Consider the following 17,415-nt stretch of genomic DNA (forward strand, 5'->3'; position numbering starts at 1 on the left):
TCTTCACTTCCTGCCTTTATGGATCCCACTTATATATAGCAGTTCTATGCCCCCATTAGCTCTGGAACCCTGTGCCCATTTCTGCACCCTAGATCAGATCACCGTCATCTCCTGCATGGATCAATGAAATAGAGTGTCACTGGTTTGTTTGTTTCCACTGCACTTTAGAGTTATTTTATTCAAATGCGGATCAGAGCTACTGGCTTGAACCTTTGCTCTTTGCCTCTCTGTTGGAACATTTTCTACATAAAAAATACATAATCTCATAACAAAGACATAATCTCATGTGCTTTTGAATCCAAGTCTCCTTAGTTTTTATCTTTAATGAAAGCTATTGAATTCTAAATACTAAAAACAAACAAAGTCCTGACCTACCACATACCCCTTGCATTTTTTCTCCCCTCTCTCTTTACAGAGAATTAGCCTTCAGAGTCCAAAAGGTCAGGGTTGTGTGATTTCAAATTTGCATCCCCAATGATGATCCCAGGCCTGTCTTACAGATGGAAAACAATTTAATTGAATAATAAGCCCATAATGAGCACTCAATAATATATGTTCTCTAACTTCCAAATAAGGAATATATCCAAGAAGAGGAGCACTGCTATGGATCGAGTATTTGTGTCCTCTAAAATTCCTGTTAAAGCCCTAACCCCCAATATGATGGTATTAGGAGATGGTCCTTCTGAAGGTAATTAGGTTTAGATTAAGTCCTGATGGTGGGGTTCTCATGCTGGGATTAGTGCCCTTATAAAGAATATAAAGAGAGAGAGAGAGAGAGAGAGAGAGAGAGAGAGAGAGAGAGAGAGATCTCTTCCCATTCACACACGTCTAAGAAAGACCATTTGAGCACTTAGCTAGAAGGCAGCTGTCTACAATAGAGAAGAAGGACCCTTATCAAGAACTGAATCTGGGACCACCTTGATCTTGGGCTTCACAGCCTCCAGAACTGTGAGAAATTAGTGTCTGTTATTTAAGGCACCTAGTCTATGGCATTTTGTGGTAACAGCCCAAACTGGCTGGAAACACAGCAAGTGTCATTTCAAATGAATTCTGTAGAAACATCATTCTGGACACTGACAAATGTAGAGCAAATCATGGAGCTAAAGCACAGTCATTTCCTTTAAGGAGAGAGGAATATGTAGCCATCACTGTATTCAATGTATGACCAAGAGCTGTGAGGGATAAACACCGTGCTATCAAAGCACTGAGAATAGAGATAAGTAATTTTAACTTGGAGGGTTAAGAAAAAATTCACTCAGATTAGAGAGAAGCAGAGAATGGAGAATATAATGAAGGAAAAGAGGCTGACTGACCTGACTGAGGGTTCTCAGCAGAAACATAAAAGGCATCTTCCAGAATTAAAAAAGTGGAGGTTATCAACACACTAATTATTTTTTAGGTTTTTGCTAGTAGTTTCGTGTAATATTGAACTTCCCACCTAATGAAATCTGTGCTTTTAAAATCCACAGTGAACAATATATATATTTAATGTAGTAATGTGTATATTACATTATTGTAATAATGTGTATATTACATTTATTGTAATAATGTGTATATTACAATATATGTATGTATGTATGAATCACATATGCATATACACACACATGGATAATACAATGACAATTTTGACTGAATTATCAATCTTCTTTCAGAAAAATAAAATAAAATGACATTTTTTGGGGGGAGGGGTGGGGGCATTTTGTCTGTTTCCAGATGTGAGTTGAAAATAGCTTACTTGAAAATGTTTCACAGATTTCAGGAAAAAGCATTCAAAAGTTGAAGATTTAAGAAACCAAATGGAAGAAGATGAGACCAGTCATAAATCGTGGAAACGGGGATTATTTGTTTTTATTTTTATTTTTTAATGTTTATTTAAAACATTTAAAGGGAGGGCAGAGAAAGCGGGGGGTGCAAAGGATCTGAAGCAGGCTCTGTGCTGGCAGCAGAGAACTCACGAGCCTCGAGATCATGACGTGAGCCAAAGTAAGAAATTTAGGAGCCCATATTTGTAATGTTCATGTCACAACAACACTCTGCTAGGCACTGAGGAAACTGAAGCATAGAGAGGGCAAGTGATGCGAGCCTCTCACAATTATACAGGCATACCATCACCATGTCCCCGTGGCTGCAGTTAGCCAACTCTGAAGATGTACCCGTTAAATGCCCTCATTTAAACGTTCCATTTTTGCCCGGGTGGCTCAGTTGGCTAAGTGTCCGACTTCGGCTCAGGTCATGATCTCCTGATTTAGGAGCTCAAGCCCTGCATCAGACTCTGTGCTGACAGCCCAGGGCCTGGAGCCTGCCTCATATTCTGTGTCTCCCTCTCTGCCCTCCCCACTTGTGCTCTCTCTCTCTCTCTCTATCTCAAAAATAAGTAAACATTAAAAAAAATTTTAAGTTCCTTTTTAATATATATAGAGAAAAGGTTCCATGACTGAAGGGTTTCTCTTATATACACCCCATATGACATCATACCATTCAGGATTTTTAAAATGTTATCTGAGGTGCCTGCATAGAGATTAAGCCCCAAGTATACATAAAATACAATCTCCACCACTAATGAAAAGATAAAGAATGAGGACAAACCAGAAACTGTAGAGAAGCTTTTAATGCCAATCCATAAACTAGAATGCTCTACAATACATCAACTTAGATTTACTGAATTTTATCTTAAGCAATTGGATTTTTCTGTTATTGTTTTTTGAGAAATGAGCAATTCCTAAACCAGGCTCATCTAAATGCTTCCTACCTTTTTCTGTGATAAGCCAAGGGAAATAATAAATATTTATTATTTATTTCAATGACAGGACCTACATTTATTCATAGTAAATCAGGTAAGTAACAATCAGTAATTTCCTTCACACGGTCAGGGTCATAGAGAGCCCAGTTTTAATTGGGCCTAAACAAACATATTTTGACTTGGAGACAAGAGTTGTGTGCCCACAGAATTACAAAGTGCTTTGCCCAAAGTCATCAGATTTAATAAGGCTGAACCTTTGCTCCTCCCTTAGACCAACAGTAAGGAAGTAGAGTGTGGCTTCCTGGTGGGTGGGTAACATTGTGTGAGAAGCTGGGCATTTTACCAGTAACCAGTTTCAGTGAATTTCTTCAGGGTTTTTCCGAAACATAAAAAATATATTATTATGCAACTTTCTTCCTGAATTTGTTTAAGTAAATAAACACTTTAGACCTAGAGTTTTCAGAGGCAGGAAAAAATAAGGAAAAATATTGGCCTAAACATTTTAGAGATCCTTAGGTATACAATAAAACTAGAATAAGATTAAATGGAAATACATACTTTAAATGATTTTTGACAGAGAAACATGAGATTATACAGACTAAATCTGTGCAGTCCACACATTGATAACAGCTAAAAACATTAGATTTTTTTCTTGTTTTTGATTCAGAAAATAATATTTCTCTAATCTGCCATCTGTGCACACCTCTTTTAATCCAAATGTAGGGAATCAGAATAAGCAGTAAAAAAAAAAGCTCCAAATGTACTACATCACTGTGTCATTGCATCAGTGGTTCTCGGGTGTGTCTGGGCTTTTAATGTTTATTTATTTATTTTGAGAGAGAGAAAGAGAGAGCATGTGCACATGTGCACGGGCAGGGGAGGAGCAGAGAAAGAGAGAGACAGGGAGAGAGAGAATCCCAAGCAGGCTCTGCGCGGACAGAGCCTCATCCCATCTCAGTAACTGAGCCTGGTCAGTAAGGGTGAGATCATGACCTGAGCCAAAACCGAGAGTCGGACGCTTACCCAACTGGCCACCAGCTGCCCCTAGAATACTCATTGTAAGAGTAAGTGTCCTAAGGCAAGTGATAAAAGAACCAGCACTCTCAAATATACTGCCTGAAACTAAACTTTCTGTAATAACTCTTTCAGATTGTCAGGATTTATTTAAATGGGAGCCTGTAAATAGGAGGTTCTGACAACTGAAACAAAAAGCAACAAATGCCCCTCTGCCCTGTCTAAGGGAGTGTGGTGGTGCAGAGTTGGAGGAAGCTCTGCTTAACTCAATCGTTCGCAAAATCTCCTGGGGAGCTTTTAGAAGCTACTGATGAGTAGAGCCCAACCAGAAATAATTTAATGGGTTTGGGGCGAGTACCAAGGGTGAGGATTTTCTTACAAGTATCTCAAGTGAGTCTCACGTGTAGGAAGCGTTGAAAACTATGGACTTAATTTTTTTAAAAACTATCTACTTTTGGAATGATAATGGTTATGCCCAAGAGAAAGTATTTTCCATATTAAGCTTCTGGTGTATACTGGTATGTGATATAAGATGTTTTCTTTGGGTGCCTGGGTGGCTCAGTCAGTTAAGCGTCCAACTTTATTTTTAATTTTTTTTAATGCTTATTTAATTTTTTGAGAGAGACAGTGATCAGGGGAGGGGCAGAGAGAGAGGGAGACAATGAATCTGAGGCAGGCTCTAGGCTCTGAACTCTCAGAGTCCGACGTGGGGCTCAAACTCACAGATTTTGAGACGACCTGAGTCAAAGTCAGACGCTCAGCCGACTTAGCCAGCCAGGCACCCCAAGCGTCTGACTCTTGATTTCAGTTCAGGTGATTTCATGGTTTGTGGGATTGAGTCTCATGTTGGGAGTCTGTTTGGGATTCTCCCTCTCCCTCTCTCTCTGTCCCTCCCCTGCTCATGTACTCTCTCAAAATAAATAAATAGACCTTTAAAAAAGGATATTTTAAATTATAAAATAATTATCATCATTAAGATATTAAGTAACATAAAATTAAATTATATAATGAGAAATGTATTAAATTATAATACTAAGTGATTATAGTTATTATAAATAAAATGCTCTTAAAATATTATTTTAAAATCATTTTAGATTTTAGAATAATAATGACGATTATTTTACAGTTATGTAATCTTGCCTAAAGAACAACTGACTCTCTAGAAAAAAATGATGTCTTCCAATGTTCTCCAAGTGACCACAAAGACATTACAAAGGGCTACTAACTTCTACTTACTTCCTAATCTTTCAGTGAATTTGATACCTTACTTGGATCCACTCTGCTGATCACATAGAATAAAATATAAAGACAGTGTACTATTTGATTATACTTTCAGAGCATGACTAAAGTGTACCTTGATTTTTGTCCTTGCATCAGGAATCATACTGTCAATTGTCCCAGGGGGAACTGACATCTGAGTTGGATTTGTCCTGGCTAGACTCAAAGGGGGAGGCGGTTGATTACGGAACACAGTTGACAGGCAGAGATGGACGGTCTCTTTCATTGCTTTCAGCTGTGAGTCCTATGGAAAAAAACGAGAGAGATGACAACTGTTAACATGTGGTTCTGGTGGTCCTTGACTTTATTTGATTTGATTCTCCCTGTCCTCCTAGCCTACACTCATTCCCCACGCAAATGCCTACCAATTTTCAAATGTAATTGCTTAACTTCTAAATTCCGCTATGACGTGCTGTTTAATGCACACACAGTCTGTTTTTAGGAGCTGTGTCTCATGATATATTTTGAACACTGAAATTGAGAGACATGTTACTTGAATGGATATGATTTCAATAATGATAGTTTGCTGACAAGGCAATGTATGCTAGGGTCATCTTCAAGTAGAAAATGTCCTTAGAAACCTGCCTTCTTTCTATTAATATTAATCTCTTTTACTACAAATTATTCACAGGGGCAATGTAGGCCCCTGTGTTTCTCGGATTAGCCTGCAGCACCACTCAATTTCTCCACATATTGGAGAAAACAAATTTTGTTTCTAATAAAACTCTTACTTCCTATGGGCCTTGTTAAGTGGGCCTTGTTACTCTGATGTGATTGTAAATTACAAAATTTACACTTTCTTATATTTGCATAGGATATCACAGTATTTCAAACTCTTTCACATGCGAGAAATAAGTTTATGTTTTCTAACAACTGTGAAACTGGTATCATTATTACTATTTTAATTAAAGAAATGAAAGCTCAAGGTTTTCAGACTTATTTTTTTTCTGCTTTATATCACAAGGCAGACCGAACTAATGTAGACAACTATCTGTAACTCCCATCTTACCACCAGATTCCACGGCTAAAAATATTTTTAAAAGTTGATAGAGTAAAAAAAATAATAATAATATAAAGCTGAGTACAAATCACAGAGAGACCCACCCCCCCCCCCGACCCCCCACCCGGAGCCAAAATAGAGACCTACAACTTTTAGGAATCTTATGGTAACTCAGGGATAATTTTGGGTATGGATGTAGGCCCAAATAGGAATATGTTACATAACCATCCGTCTCAACACATGAGATGTGGTGTTTGGGGCAAGAGAGATGAAGAGATGAGTTACTGGGGTCAAGATCCCTGGACAAGCTGGCACATGTGGAGACGGCACATGCAGTGTATGCACGGATCAGTGGAATGGCGAAGTCTGTTGTCTTCCCGGTAAGGTAGCATACTCCTCAAAAATCTACTGTCTTTTATACACTATGCCAGGAATACACCTCCATGTAGCGTCTGCTCCTCTTTCCTGTTCTATGGCGTAGATCCTTCCCAAGGTCTCCCTCTGAGCTTCCTACTCTTCTGTGGTACATGACAAGATTTTTTTTGAAGACGAGAAACAATGTCTTGCTAGAACATCAGTTAAGACATCTATTTCGCGATAGCAAGAGATTAAAAACAAAACAAAGCAGCAAGAAGAGCAGCAACTTGGAAATATATAAGGAACAGAACCAATGTGTATTTTCTTCTCATTAATATTTCCCTGACAAGTTATCTAAGACAGCATAAAAATCTGATAAGAACTAGGATGGAGGAGTGTTGTTAAGTGGACAGGACATGGCTAAGTTGAATGATGACCTTTTTCCTCAAAATGGTCCCTTTTGTCTGCTTGCCTGAGCCCCTAACTTCCTGTCCTTCTTCCACCCCATTACTTTCTTTCCTTTCTCCTTTCTATTCTATCATGTATTTGTCTTCTTCATATAATTTATCTCTAATTTTTAATTTTTATGCATGTATATATATATATATATATATATATACACACACACACACACACACACACACACACACGTATAAATTGACTATTTTGTTCCAAACTGTGTATTTAGCACTTAACATGATCCTTGACACATTAGAAGGGGCTCGCCAGAAAGTGTTTTGAATAAATGACTTAAACACTTAAGTGAAAGTGTTGTTTCTCTATGTCAAGGAAGGAGAGTGACAAGCTATCTCAATGAAAAAAAAAATGAAATAATCGTTCAAATTTCTCTCCCTACTGGTGCTTTGTTATAATCTCGGCTGACTCTTTTTTTCCCTCAATACGGACTAGAAGATGATGGCATTGTGTGTTGTGTCAGAAGTGAAATATTCCAGGTAGTACTTAATAATTTAAATATGTTTTCTGTCTCACATATTATAGCAAGACAATGGAAATAGAGCTAATATGACAGAGTCAGCAGGTTTGGGCCCAGACTCAAGGTTAATGTGCCTCTGAAATGTAGACTTTCAATCACCTCAGATCATGCAGGAAGGAATGATGGTTATTTTATTCACTGCATTCATACCTTGGACCCTCTAAATACACTATGTATATAAAAGTTGGATCTATAACAGGCCTAAGGTATACTTCACCATAGCAAACAAATTTCTGAGTAATGGCTGAACTTGGATGCTGAAATTATATAATAAACTGCATCAAGTTAATAGCTTAGAACATCAATTTCCAGCAAGTGCTGTTCAGGCAAGATAAAATTTCCACTAGAACAATACAGGGGGGGAGAGGTACATATATGTTATATTTTTAATGATCCGAACTTGGTGCGATAATCTGATCTGTTTGCATAGGTCTCCTGACATGACAGAATCAACATCACAATGACACAACCTCCAGTTCACCACCTTTCATGGCCACGGTAGTAGGACTATCTTTGCTCTTCTGTTTCAACCGATTCCTAACCTCTCACCTCCTGATTTTATTTCTTTTTTGAACCATAAGAACTTGACCTGCTACCTTAGATTCTGTCTCTGCTCCTTGATTACACTGTAGATTTTTCCTGCCAGACACCCCAGTTGGCTGTGAGCCACCCTGTCCTCATTTGCTCAGCTGTCTGCCACAAAAACATCTTCCTAGTTAGTTTCTCTGACGTAAGAGAGACTGTTAAGGATACTACGCAGGGTTTGGCTTGACCCAGTTCCATGAGCAGGACTCAGAAAATGATTCTATACCACAACATCATTATATTTTCATTTATACTACTGGATGCAGTCTGTTTTGAAATTGAAGGCTACTGTTCATTTTGAAGTTCACCTTAACAGTATGTCACCTAATGAAATACGATGTAAACTGTATAAAGTATATTTTGCCCAGGATCTTACAACCTATTCCCTCCTAAGGTCAGTCTTGTTTTCGCCCTGCTTTTCTTCTCATTGCACCAACCCCTCTTCCCAGTTTGTTTTGCCACATGATAGTAAAAGGCAAACTTTTTAAGAAAAACCTGATTGTCACAACGCCTTTTATTTATAGCCCATCAAAGATTCCAAACGAATTTGTATCCTAGAGCCTTTACACTTGCTGTTTCTAGTGCCTACACAACCACTTTTCCAAATATCTACGAGAAAACTTCCTTTAAAATTTCTCTCTCAGTTCACATCTTATCTTCTTGGAAACACAGTCCCTGAATACCCCTTCCTTAAAGTCTCTGACTTTCAAGGAATACCCCTTCCTTAAAGTCTCTGACACATTTCTTACATTAAGTCCTATGGAACCTTGTTGTCATTGCAGACTACCTTATTGTTTATATGGTTAGTGTTTTATCTATATCCATTATAATTTAATTTCATTGATGGCCAGTAAAGCATCCCAGTTTCTAACTCAACAAATGTTTGCTCATTTAATAAATAAGGCAAACCCTCCAGAGGATATAGGCTGGTGCTGTTTTACATGAGAAAATATGAAATATTTCTCATTTTATTCTGTATATTGTATAAAGAAAGTATTATTTTGGACATTAAAGTACTGGTGCTTGTGCTATATAGTATGTGAAGCTGATAAGAAATTATTGTGTACACAGATGATCTTAACATGGTGGGAGATTTAGAAGGCAATTTCGTGTGTGTCTATAGGAGGACTCTTCTCAGAAAAATGCGCTTTTTTTCCTGGGAACAAGATATACCTTGCAAGGACAACTGTGCCTCTAATTTCTCACTTCCTAATAGACAGAAATTCACAAGACATTATTCATGCCTCTCTTAATTCATTTACATTAAGGTGTGAGGTCCTCAGAGATATCTGGGTGCAATATAGACTGCTGGCTTTGCAAAGACTACGAAGGGCTGTGAATCCAAATGTTCTCGCCTTAACTTTTATTTCTGCCATGAAATCAACTCTATGAATCCTGTAAGGCCATTTTGACAGTTTTGATTCTCTGCTCTAGGTGGAGAGATAAATAGCTTGTTCATTAATTTATGACATTGTATCTTCATTTATCTAGTTACTCAATAACGACCTATTATACTCCTGCTATGCGTCAGACACATATGACAAGACGACTTGTTCTTCTTTTCCTACTTAGTCCTGGGAATCTCTGAAGATTGCCTAACGTGTGTCATCTTTGCTATGAATGTAATAGAGTATGCTTTCCTGGGCAAAATTTTGTGAGGGTCCAACGCAAGGGAAACTTTTTTTAATAGGAAAGTTTGAGAGATAGATTTCCATACCATAAAGCTTTTATTTTTTACAGGCCAGTAGCTGAGGCTAACTATAATTCATAAGATATTGCCAAATAAATAATTGTTTGCAAAACCAAGGTTGATTCTTAGATCTTGAGATTATTATTGTGTATATTGGGATAGTAAACTGAAACTTCTTTTATTAAACATGTCGTGAGAACCACGTTAGAGTGTGAAGGTGTTTTCATAATATTTATGAGGTATTTAAGGTTATTTGAAGCCCAGATATAACATTCTTGAGCACTAGGCAACTGAAGAGAGTAAAAAAAAAAAGTCTCATATAAAGATGATGGAGAGAGGTGGAGAGCAATTTCATTAAACTGTACTTTTTATCCATTTTGAAGTGAGCTAGCATTTCCACCGGCCTTTATGACTGCAGTTTATGAGCCTCATACATATGGTACAAGAGATTTGTTGAAACCGACCTCCAGTAATACAAAATGCATTTCTAGTTTACTGTAGCAAAAACAGTGACAAGATCCTGAAGGTTACAGAGAAAAACCTGTCACCACAGAGAGGCAGTGTCTATGATCTCACTCACTCATATTAATAATTACTATGCTCACTGAGGGTTTTCCATATGCCAAAAGTTCTCAGTACTTTTTTTTTTGTTGGATGCATATAATTTTGTCACTACCCTTACAAAGTAAGTTTTATTATTATTCCATTTTGCAGTGAAGCATAAGGAGTTTGAGGAATTTGAACATGGTCATTCAGTGGAAGACTTATGATTTGAACACAGGTAGACTGATTCTGGAGATCTTTATATAAATACTGCAATATCAAGCCTCTCTTGCTGAATCCAGACTGTGGCACGGTGTGAGCTAGGCACACCTAAGTGGGGAATGGATAGAGATGGGGTGGAGAAAAGCATAGAATGGGTAAGACAAAGGTGGGGAAAAAAACCACAAAAACTACGTTAACCTGGGGTTCTGTGACTAAGGCCAAATTATAATTTGCCCATGAAGTCTTATGTGACCATACCAGTTTATACAACCCCCAAGTACTTAAAATATTCATTCACTGTGCTTCGGAGACCTCCTAGCTCTGCAAACAATTATTTCCTAATTTTTGGTGCCCAATGAAATGTGAGAGGTGTGGAATCCCAGACCATGATTCATACATGTTTTCGGTTTCCCATACATCCTACTGCATGGTAGTCACAGGACTGGCATGTCAAACCTATGTAGCCATTTCAAACCTGACTAAGTGGATTATTTGAAGTCAAACCAGGGAAAAGATTTAACGTAAGGGAGAACATTCTAACAGAGTTGTTAAAAACTTAGAGGAGGCTGGACTGGCTCAGGGTCATAGGAATCCAGTGTCTTCCCAGGACGTAAAGCATGTTATAGAGATTGTGGCAGGGATGTCCAGAGAAAGGATTAAAAAAAAATTTTTTTTTTAATGGTCTAGTTGAATTTTAGGATCATATGTATTCTGATTTTCTGATTCTCTCAACTCTGTAAAGACTTTTTCCCTTTTTAAAAAGTAGTATTCTATAGCATGAGTTGGATATAGTCAACATACATTAACATAAATTAGTATAAACTTCTTTTTTCATAAATTAAAAAAATCTCATAAAGCTGGAATCTTGGTAACATGAATTATACTTGACCTCACTTACAAAATAGCATGCAGGTTTCCTCAAAACTACTAAATATTATTTTAAATACTCGGAAAAACACAAAATAAGACAGTCACAAAGGAATGGAGTTGTTAAAATATCTAGTTGTTCATTCAAAAGCCTCATTGTCAAAGATCTAAACCTTAAGAAGCAATATCATTAGAATTCACAAAATGCCCTTACTAATTTGTTAGTATAATACCTTCTGGATATCCTGTTTGAAAAGTTAGCTATGTTAGCTATGTAATTGTTTTTGGCCATATATGGTAATGCCTACGTGAGACCCAAGTACCTGGGAAGTAGAATTTTAGCCTGGTTCTTCACAGCTACTGCATAGAAGGGAGATACCTTAAGAACTCCATAATGAATCTGCCTGAAATATTCCATCTACTCTATCCTGTATCAAAACACCCATAGTTGAAGGCAACCTCTTTTCCTTAGAAAACTGCTAAATGTATACAGTGTATTATTTCAAAGCAAGTCTATGATCATCTTACGTGTTTATTTTTTAAAATAAAATGGTTGCTATGCTGTGATCTCCAAAATGGAAAGCTCTTGACAGGAGATAGCACGCTTTCTTTATTTTTTAATGTAACTTATTTTGAAAAATATAGGGGTATATAGAGAACAATATAACAAATATCAGGTAAATATCAATCTGAATTAAATGTTAAAAAGCATCATGTTTATTATATATATTTGTCACATATGGTATTTATTATAATTTTATAAAATACATATGAAACATGCATATACATATTGGTAATATACACACACGCATGGCATGTATTATATGTATCTAACGTATATATACAGTGCATATACAACATGATGCATGTATATAATATGTACAATATACATATGTGTACATGAATTAAAGACTATTTATCTGTGTCTATACAATTACTAGAGAATTTATACAATTATTAGTAGAAGTATTTTAAAGCATTCTTAGTGTTATTTTACTCCATCTTTCCTCAAGGCAATTGGGTCCTTGAATTTGATATGTATTTTTCTACTTCAGCTATTTATCTGATATATAATCAAAACAAAATGTGATTTGTGTATTTGAACAATTGTTGAATACTATATATATAATTCTGAATATTTTTACTCAACAGTATATGTTACAGATGTATCAATATTGATATAAATGTCTTTATATTTATTCATTAATATTAAATTTTGATTACTATTTGAAAATGTAAGTATGGAAAATATATAAAATGTATATGCTAATTCTAACAGTAAACATTTAAATTATTTCAATTTGCTATTAATACAAACATTATTGTATTCAATGTCTTTATGCATGTTTCCAAGCACATAGGGATAGTGCAAATTCTAGGATACATACATTTATACTGATTTAATAATTATACTCCCACCACTAGTCTATCAGAATTTGGTATCATCAGGCTTTTTAATTTTTACCAATTTGATGGTGTTGAGATGACATCTCATTGTTTTTATTCACATTTAAAATTTTCTAAAGTTAAGTACCTTTTGTTAATAAATTGCAGTGAAATATAGAAGATAATGAAAAAAGTGCATGGGTCTTAAGTGTACTTTTAAAAATTTATACACAATTTAAAGGAATATTGCTGTTTACATATTGATTTAGGATTGTGACATCTGTCTCTTGGACTGATCTATAATTTTCCATGTGGAAAATTTTTAAGTCATTATCCCTACAAATATTGCTTCTGTTTGTCATTCTTTCTGGGACAACAGTTATAAATACTTTATTTTTTTTTTTGAATTGATATAAATTTCTTATTCTCTTTCTATTTACTTCCCACTTATCTGTACCTTCTCTATATTAGTAAAGGTATTGGACATTAACTGTCCTTACATTTTACTTGTCTTCAGTTCTATTATGTCCAATCATCCAATTTTCTACTGAACAGCATTAAAGTCTTAATTATGTGCATTATATTGTTCTAATTCTAGAATATCTACCTGATTTTTATAGATTCTGAGTTTAGTGAAATATTTTATCTTTTTTTTCTGTTTTGATTACTTTCCACTATTGTGACACACACACATCATCTTTGTAAAATTTCTGTTTTCTCATTTCAGTCTCTGAATCAGTTCCAGTTATGCTTTCCTTGTTTTCTTTTTGTATACTGATCAGATTGTATTCCCTCTCCACATGTCTAGAATGCTTTCATTACATGTCAAATACTGTGTATAAATGAACCAAAAATTCCCCAGATGATATCTTCCACAAGAAAGGGTCTACCTTTCCAATGTTAGACAGAATTATGGCTGATAATTCCAATCCAATCAAGAATTGATCTCAGGGGGATGTGTTGAAGGCCTAGTAAAATGCAGATTACTCCTGGATAGCCCTGTTACTTTCCAAGATTTTGATGGAGAATAATGTGGTGTTTGTCTCCTTAAGTCTAAAATGCTATGATTGATTTCTCAGATTCAGAGTTTCCTATATTAACATGTGCTAGATATATGACCTAAGTATTACAGAAAATTGCATTGGGTATTTGATAAATGGGTGTGAGGAAACAAAGAGATTATTTTAAAATAACTCTATTCTTTTGTTCTGAATGAATTATAGAATAAAGGCATATTTACTTACTATAATTTTATAAACTTGATTTAAAAGTGAAAAAAAGAGAGGCATTAAGAAATGTTGCCAGATACCATAATTCTGAATTATATAATCAATTTATTCCTCTATGTTTCCCTCTCCATATGCCAATGGCCTAGTCTCCATGTATCTCTCATATGAAGAGTACTGAAAAGCACAGGTAGGCCTCATATTGGAGTTGTGGTTTATCCTGGCAACACATAATCGTAACACAATGAAAGATTAATAAAACCAAAATGAAATAGGTAGGGTAAAAAGAGGTGAAGAAAATCTTTTGGAATTAGTGGTGATGGCAGCACGACTTTGTGAACTTTAAAAATGCAACTGTCATGGCAATGAATTATGTTTAAGAAAAGCTGTCCTAAAGATGGACAGTCACCCACACTTTCATTATCTTGGTTAGGACAGATTTGTTTAGGACAGCTACCTTCCTGATTCATGACTCTACCTCCAGAACTCTGATTTAAAATTTCCAAAATAAAGTGTCAATGACTACTTCCATTTGTTTCATAACTCATTCAACCAGAGTTAATACATGGCATCTTTGTTGGTGCTTTCAAGCATGTTTATTCGTAGTATTATAGAACAAATGTACCAGTAAGGTGGAAAATGAAGCCATGAACTCACAAGGCTGAACCTTGAGTCAGTTTACTGTAGCAGCAAAAACAAGGAAAGAATTGGGTTCCCAGGAGAATATCAAGTACTCATGAATTCTATAACCATCTTCCAAGCATGGCATCTGGAACTGCATTAATAAATCAAGTGAAGGGGCGCCTGGGTGGCTCGGTTGGTTAAGCGTCCGACTTCGGCTCAGGTCATGATCTCGCGGTCCGTGAGTTCGAGCCCCGCGTCGGGTTCTGTGCTGACAGCTCAGAGCCTGGAGCCTGTTTCAGATTCTGTGTCTCCCTCTCTCTGTGACCCTCCCCCATTCATGCTCTGTCTCTCTCTGTCTCAAAAAGAAATAAACGTTAAAAAAAAAAATTAAAAAAAAAAATAAATCAAGTGAAGCAATAAGTATACCCTAGTTTTGCTGCTAAAACTGAAGTTGTAACGATTCATGGATGTAAACTTACCCGGTCAAGAGCTGCTTTCTCCAGCTCAATTTTGGCCACAGCTAATTTTCGTTCCAGATCAGTAAGTTGTTGGGCCTGTAAAATGAAAAAAAGCAAATCTTTTTAAGTAAATTCTATAATGTCCCTTTTAGTTTAAGCATCTTTCATTCATTGCAAAGAATTAAAAAAAAAAAAAAAAAACCTTGTGAAATCTATTTAGAACTCAGGTTAAAAGTTTTGTATTATATGTGGTTAAGCTTCAGAAAATGGTTTGTTCTGGATTAATACACACTAAATTCTTTACTGGACCAACACATCTAGTTGCTGAGTTCCAGTTCAAGTCCCTGAAAATACTCTGAAATAAATCAGTTATGTTTCTAGTTGTTCTGGACTGAATTTTATTTCCTTAAAATTCATATGTTGAAACTCTATCTCCTCCCACCACGTGGTTGGATTTGGAGACAAGCCCTTTAGAGAGGTAAAAAAGGTGAGATGAGGTCATAAAGGGGTGACTCTAATCCCATATGACTGATGTCCTGATAAGAAGAGACACCAGAGACCTATCTCTCTCCATGCTCACCTGGAGTAAAGGCCATGTGAAGACACAGTGAGACGGCACTCTCTGCAAGCCAGGGAGACCCCTCACAAGAAAACAAGTCTGTCAGCACCTTAGTCTCACATTTCTTGCCCTCAGAATGGTGAGAAAATAAATTTCTGTTGTTTAAGCCACCCAGTCTGTGGCTTATGTTATGGCAGTCTTTTGTTATGACAGCCTGAGCATCTAATTAACAGCATGTCAAAGACAAGAAGATATATGCTGGTGACTTCTGGAATGAAAGGAGTCTCTCTTCTTTATCAGAGTGAATAAACAGCATATATATTTTTTTTAATTTTTCTTGGTAATATTGTATAAGGATGTTTACATCTAAGTTCTAATAGCCTCATTTCTAGAAAACGAGAACATCATGAGGCTAAAATTGCCCTAGAGAAGAAAGCAGAGCATAGAAAATAGCAAATAAATGTATTATAGGATCTGGTGAATGAAAACTTCTCAACCAAACCACACATGAAATCAAATGAACTTTGCATTTTCATTAACGTGAGTAAATAAGATTGATTTTTCATTAATTAAATTCTTGTTAGATATTTATATTTTGTTATTTAAAAATAAAAGATCCCAATCTTCTGCTTACAGTAACTGGTCTTGGTCTAGTCCTTGTTCATAAACAACTATAAGCTAACTATGTCAGGTTGTGAACCAGGAAATATGGAAAACTCACTGCGTGAGAACTGTCACTATACCAGACTTTTTGCCTCAGGGCAATTTCCTGACCTAGCTGCAAGGGCTGTGGCCCAAGCAGATCACTGTAGTTGCACCGAGCTGTGGAGGCAGAGATCAGAGTTTGGGGATGATTAAATGCCTACAGTATACTGGGAAAAGGAGCAGAGACAGAGGGAGGCAAGCAAGGGCAGCACTTCCAAAAATCAGTTTGTGGGGGTGTTCCTGAAAATCCTTGGCTGAGAAATGGGCTGCACATACACAGGGTGATATATTACACAAGGCTAATCACAAATAACTGTTATATGAGCAGAACAAAACCCACATCAGAGATTGAGCCTTGCAGAAGGATGTTAGCATTCTAGACACATTCATAAGCCTTATTTACACACCATAGGCAACAAAGGAACAGCCATGCACGAGAGCAGTGGTTGGCAAATTAAAACCCAAAGGCCAAATCTGGCCCACTGCCTGTTTTTGTAAATAAAATTTTATTGGAACACAGCCACCTTTATTTATTTATGTATTGTGAACTGTTGTGCTACCATGGTAGAACTGAGTACCTGCAATGGAGACCATATAGATTGCAAAGAGTGAAGTATTTGTTATGTGATCAATTCTAGAAAATATCTGCTGAGGCCTGCTCTAATATAAAATCTACTTTAGGCCTACCTGAAGTATATCTACATCAAAACCTAGATAAGATTCTGGGAGGTCAAGGTGGGGACAGAGTTTTGGAGGTTTAGCTCAGTCAAGTGAGAAGAACTTAGATATGATCTTGGACGTTAACATATATGCACTTACAAAGTATAAAGCCAACTCTACATCAAGGCAATACCAGTATTTTAACTGCATTATTGGACAAAAATTAACAATCTTAAAAAGCATATAAAATCCAGCATCTTTCTAACGTATAAATGACAATGTCCAGCACAGAATAAAATCTTACTAGGTATTCAGAGAAATGAAATATATGACCTAAAGTTAAACAAAAGAACAGATAATGGTAGCCAATGAGCCTGAGGAAACAGCTGAAGAAATGAAGCTTTCAGCAGAAAACCACCCCTTTCAAGTTTATTTTTATGCCAGATGAATTTTATAGAATATGCACTATGTCATTCATGTTACTAAAAAAAAAAGTCTTAAATATAC

General features: G+C 36.2%; 1 protein-coding gene across 4 annotated transcripts in view; it reads right to left on the reverse strand.

Annotated features, from left to right (window-relative positions):
- Positions 1-17,415, reverse strand: part of LUZP2 (leucine zipper protein 2) — a 492,023-nt gene that overhangs the window by 68,742 nt on the left and 405,866 nt on the right. For all 4 annotated transcript variants that reach the window (XM_053899883.1, XM_019456556.2, XM_019456554.2 and 1 more), the window contains exons 8-9: positions 15,006-15,080; positions 5,109-5,276 (exon numbers count right to left, since the gene is read on the reverse strand). In XM_053899883.1, coding sequence (XP_053755858.1) covers positions 5,109-5,276; positions 15,006-15,080 — 243 coding nt within the window. The remainder of the gene's footprint in view (positions 1-5,108; positions 5,277-15,005; positions 15,081-17,415) is intronic.

This window comes from Panthera pardus, unplaced genomic scaffold (assembly GCF_024362965.1).
Source record: "Panthera pardus isolate Hobbes unplaced genomic scaffold, ASM2436296v1 HiC_scaffold_12, whole genome shotgun sequence".
NCBI classification, from domain to species: Eukaryota; Metazoa; Chordata; class Mammalia; order Carnivora; family Felidae; genus Panthera; species Panthera pardus.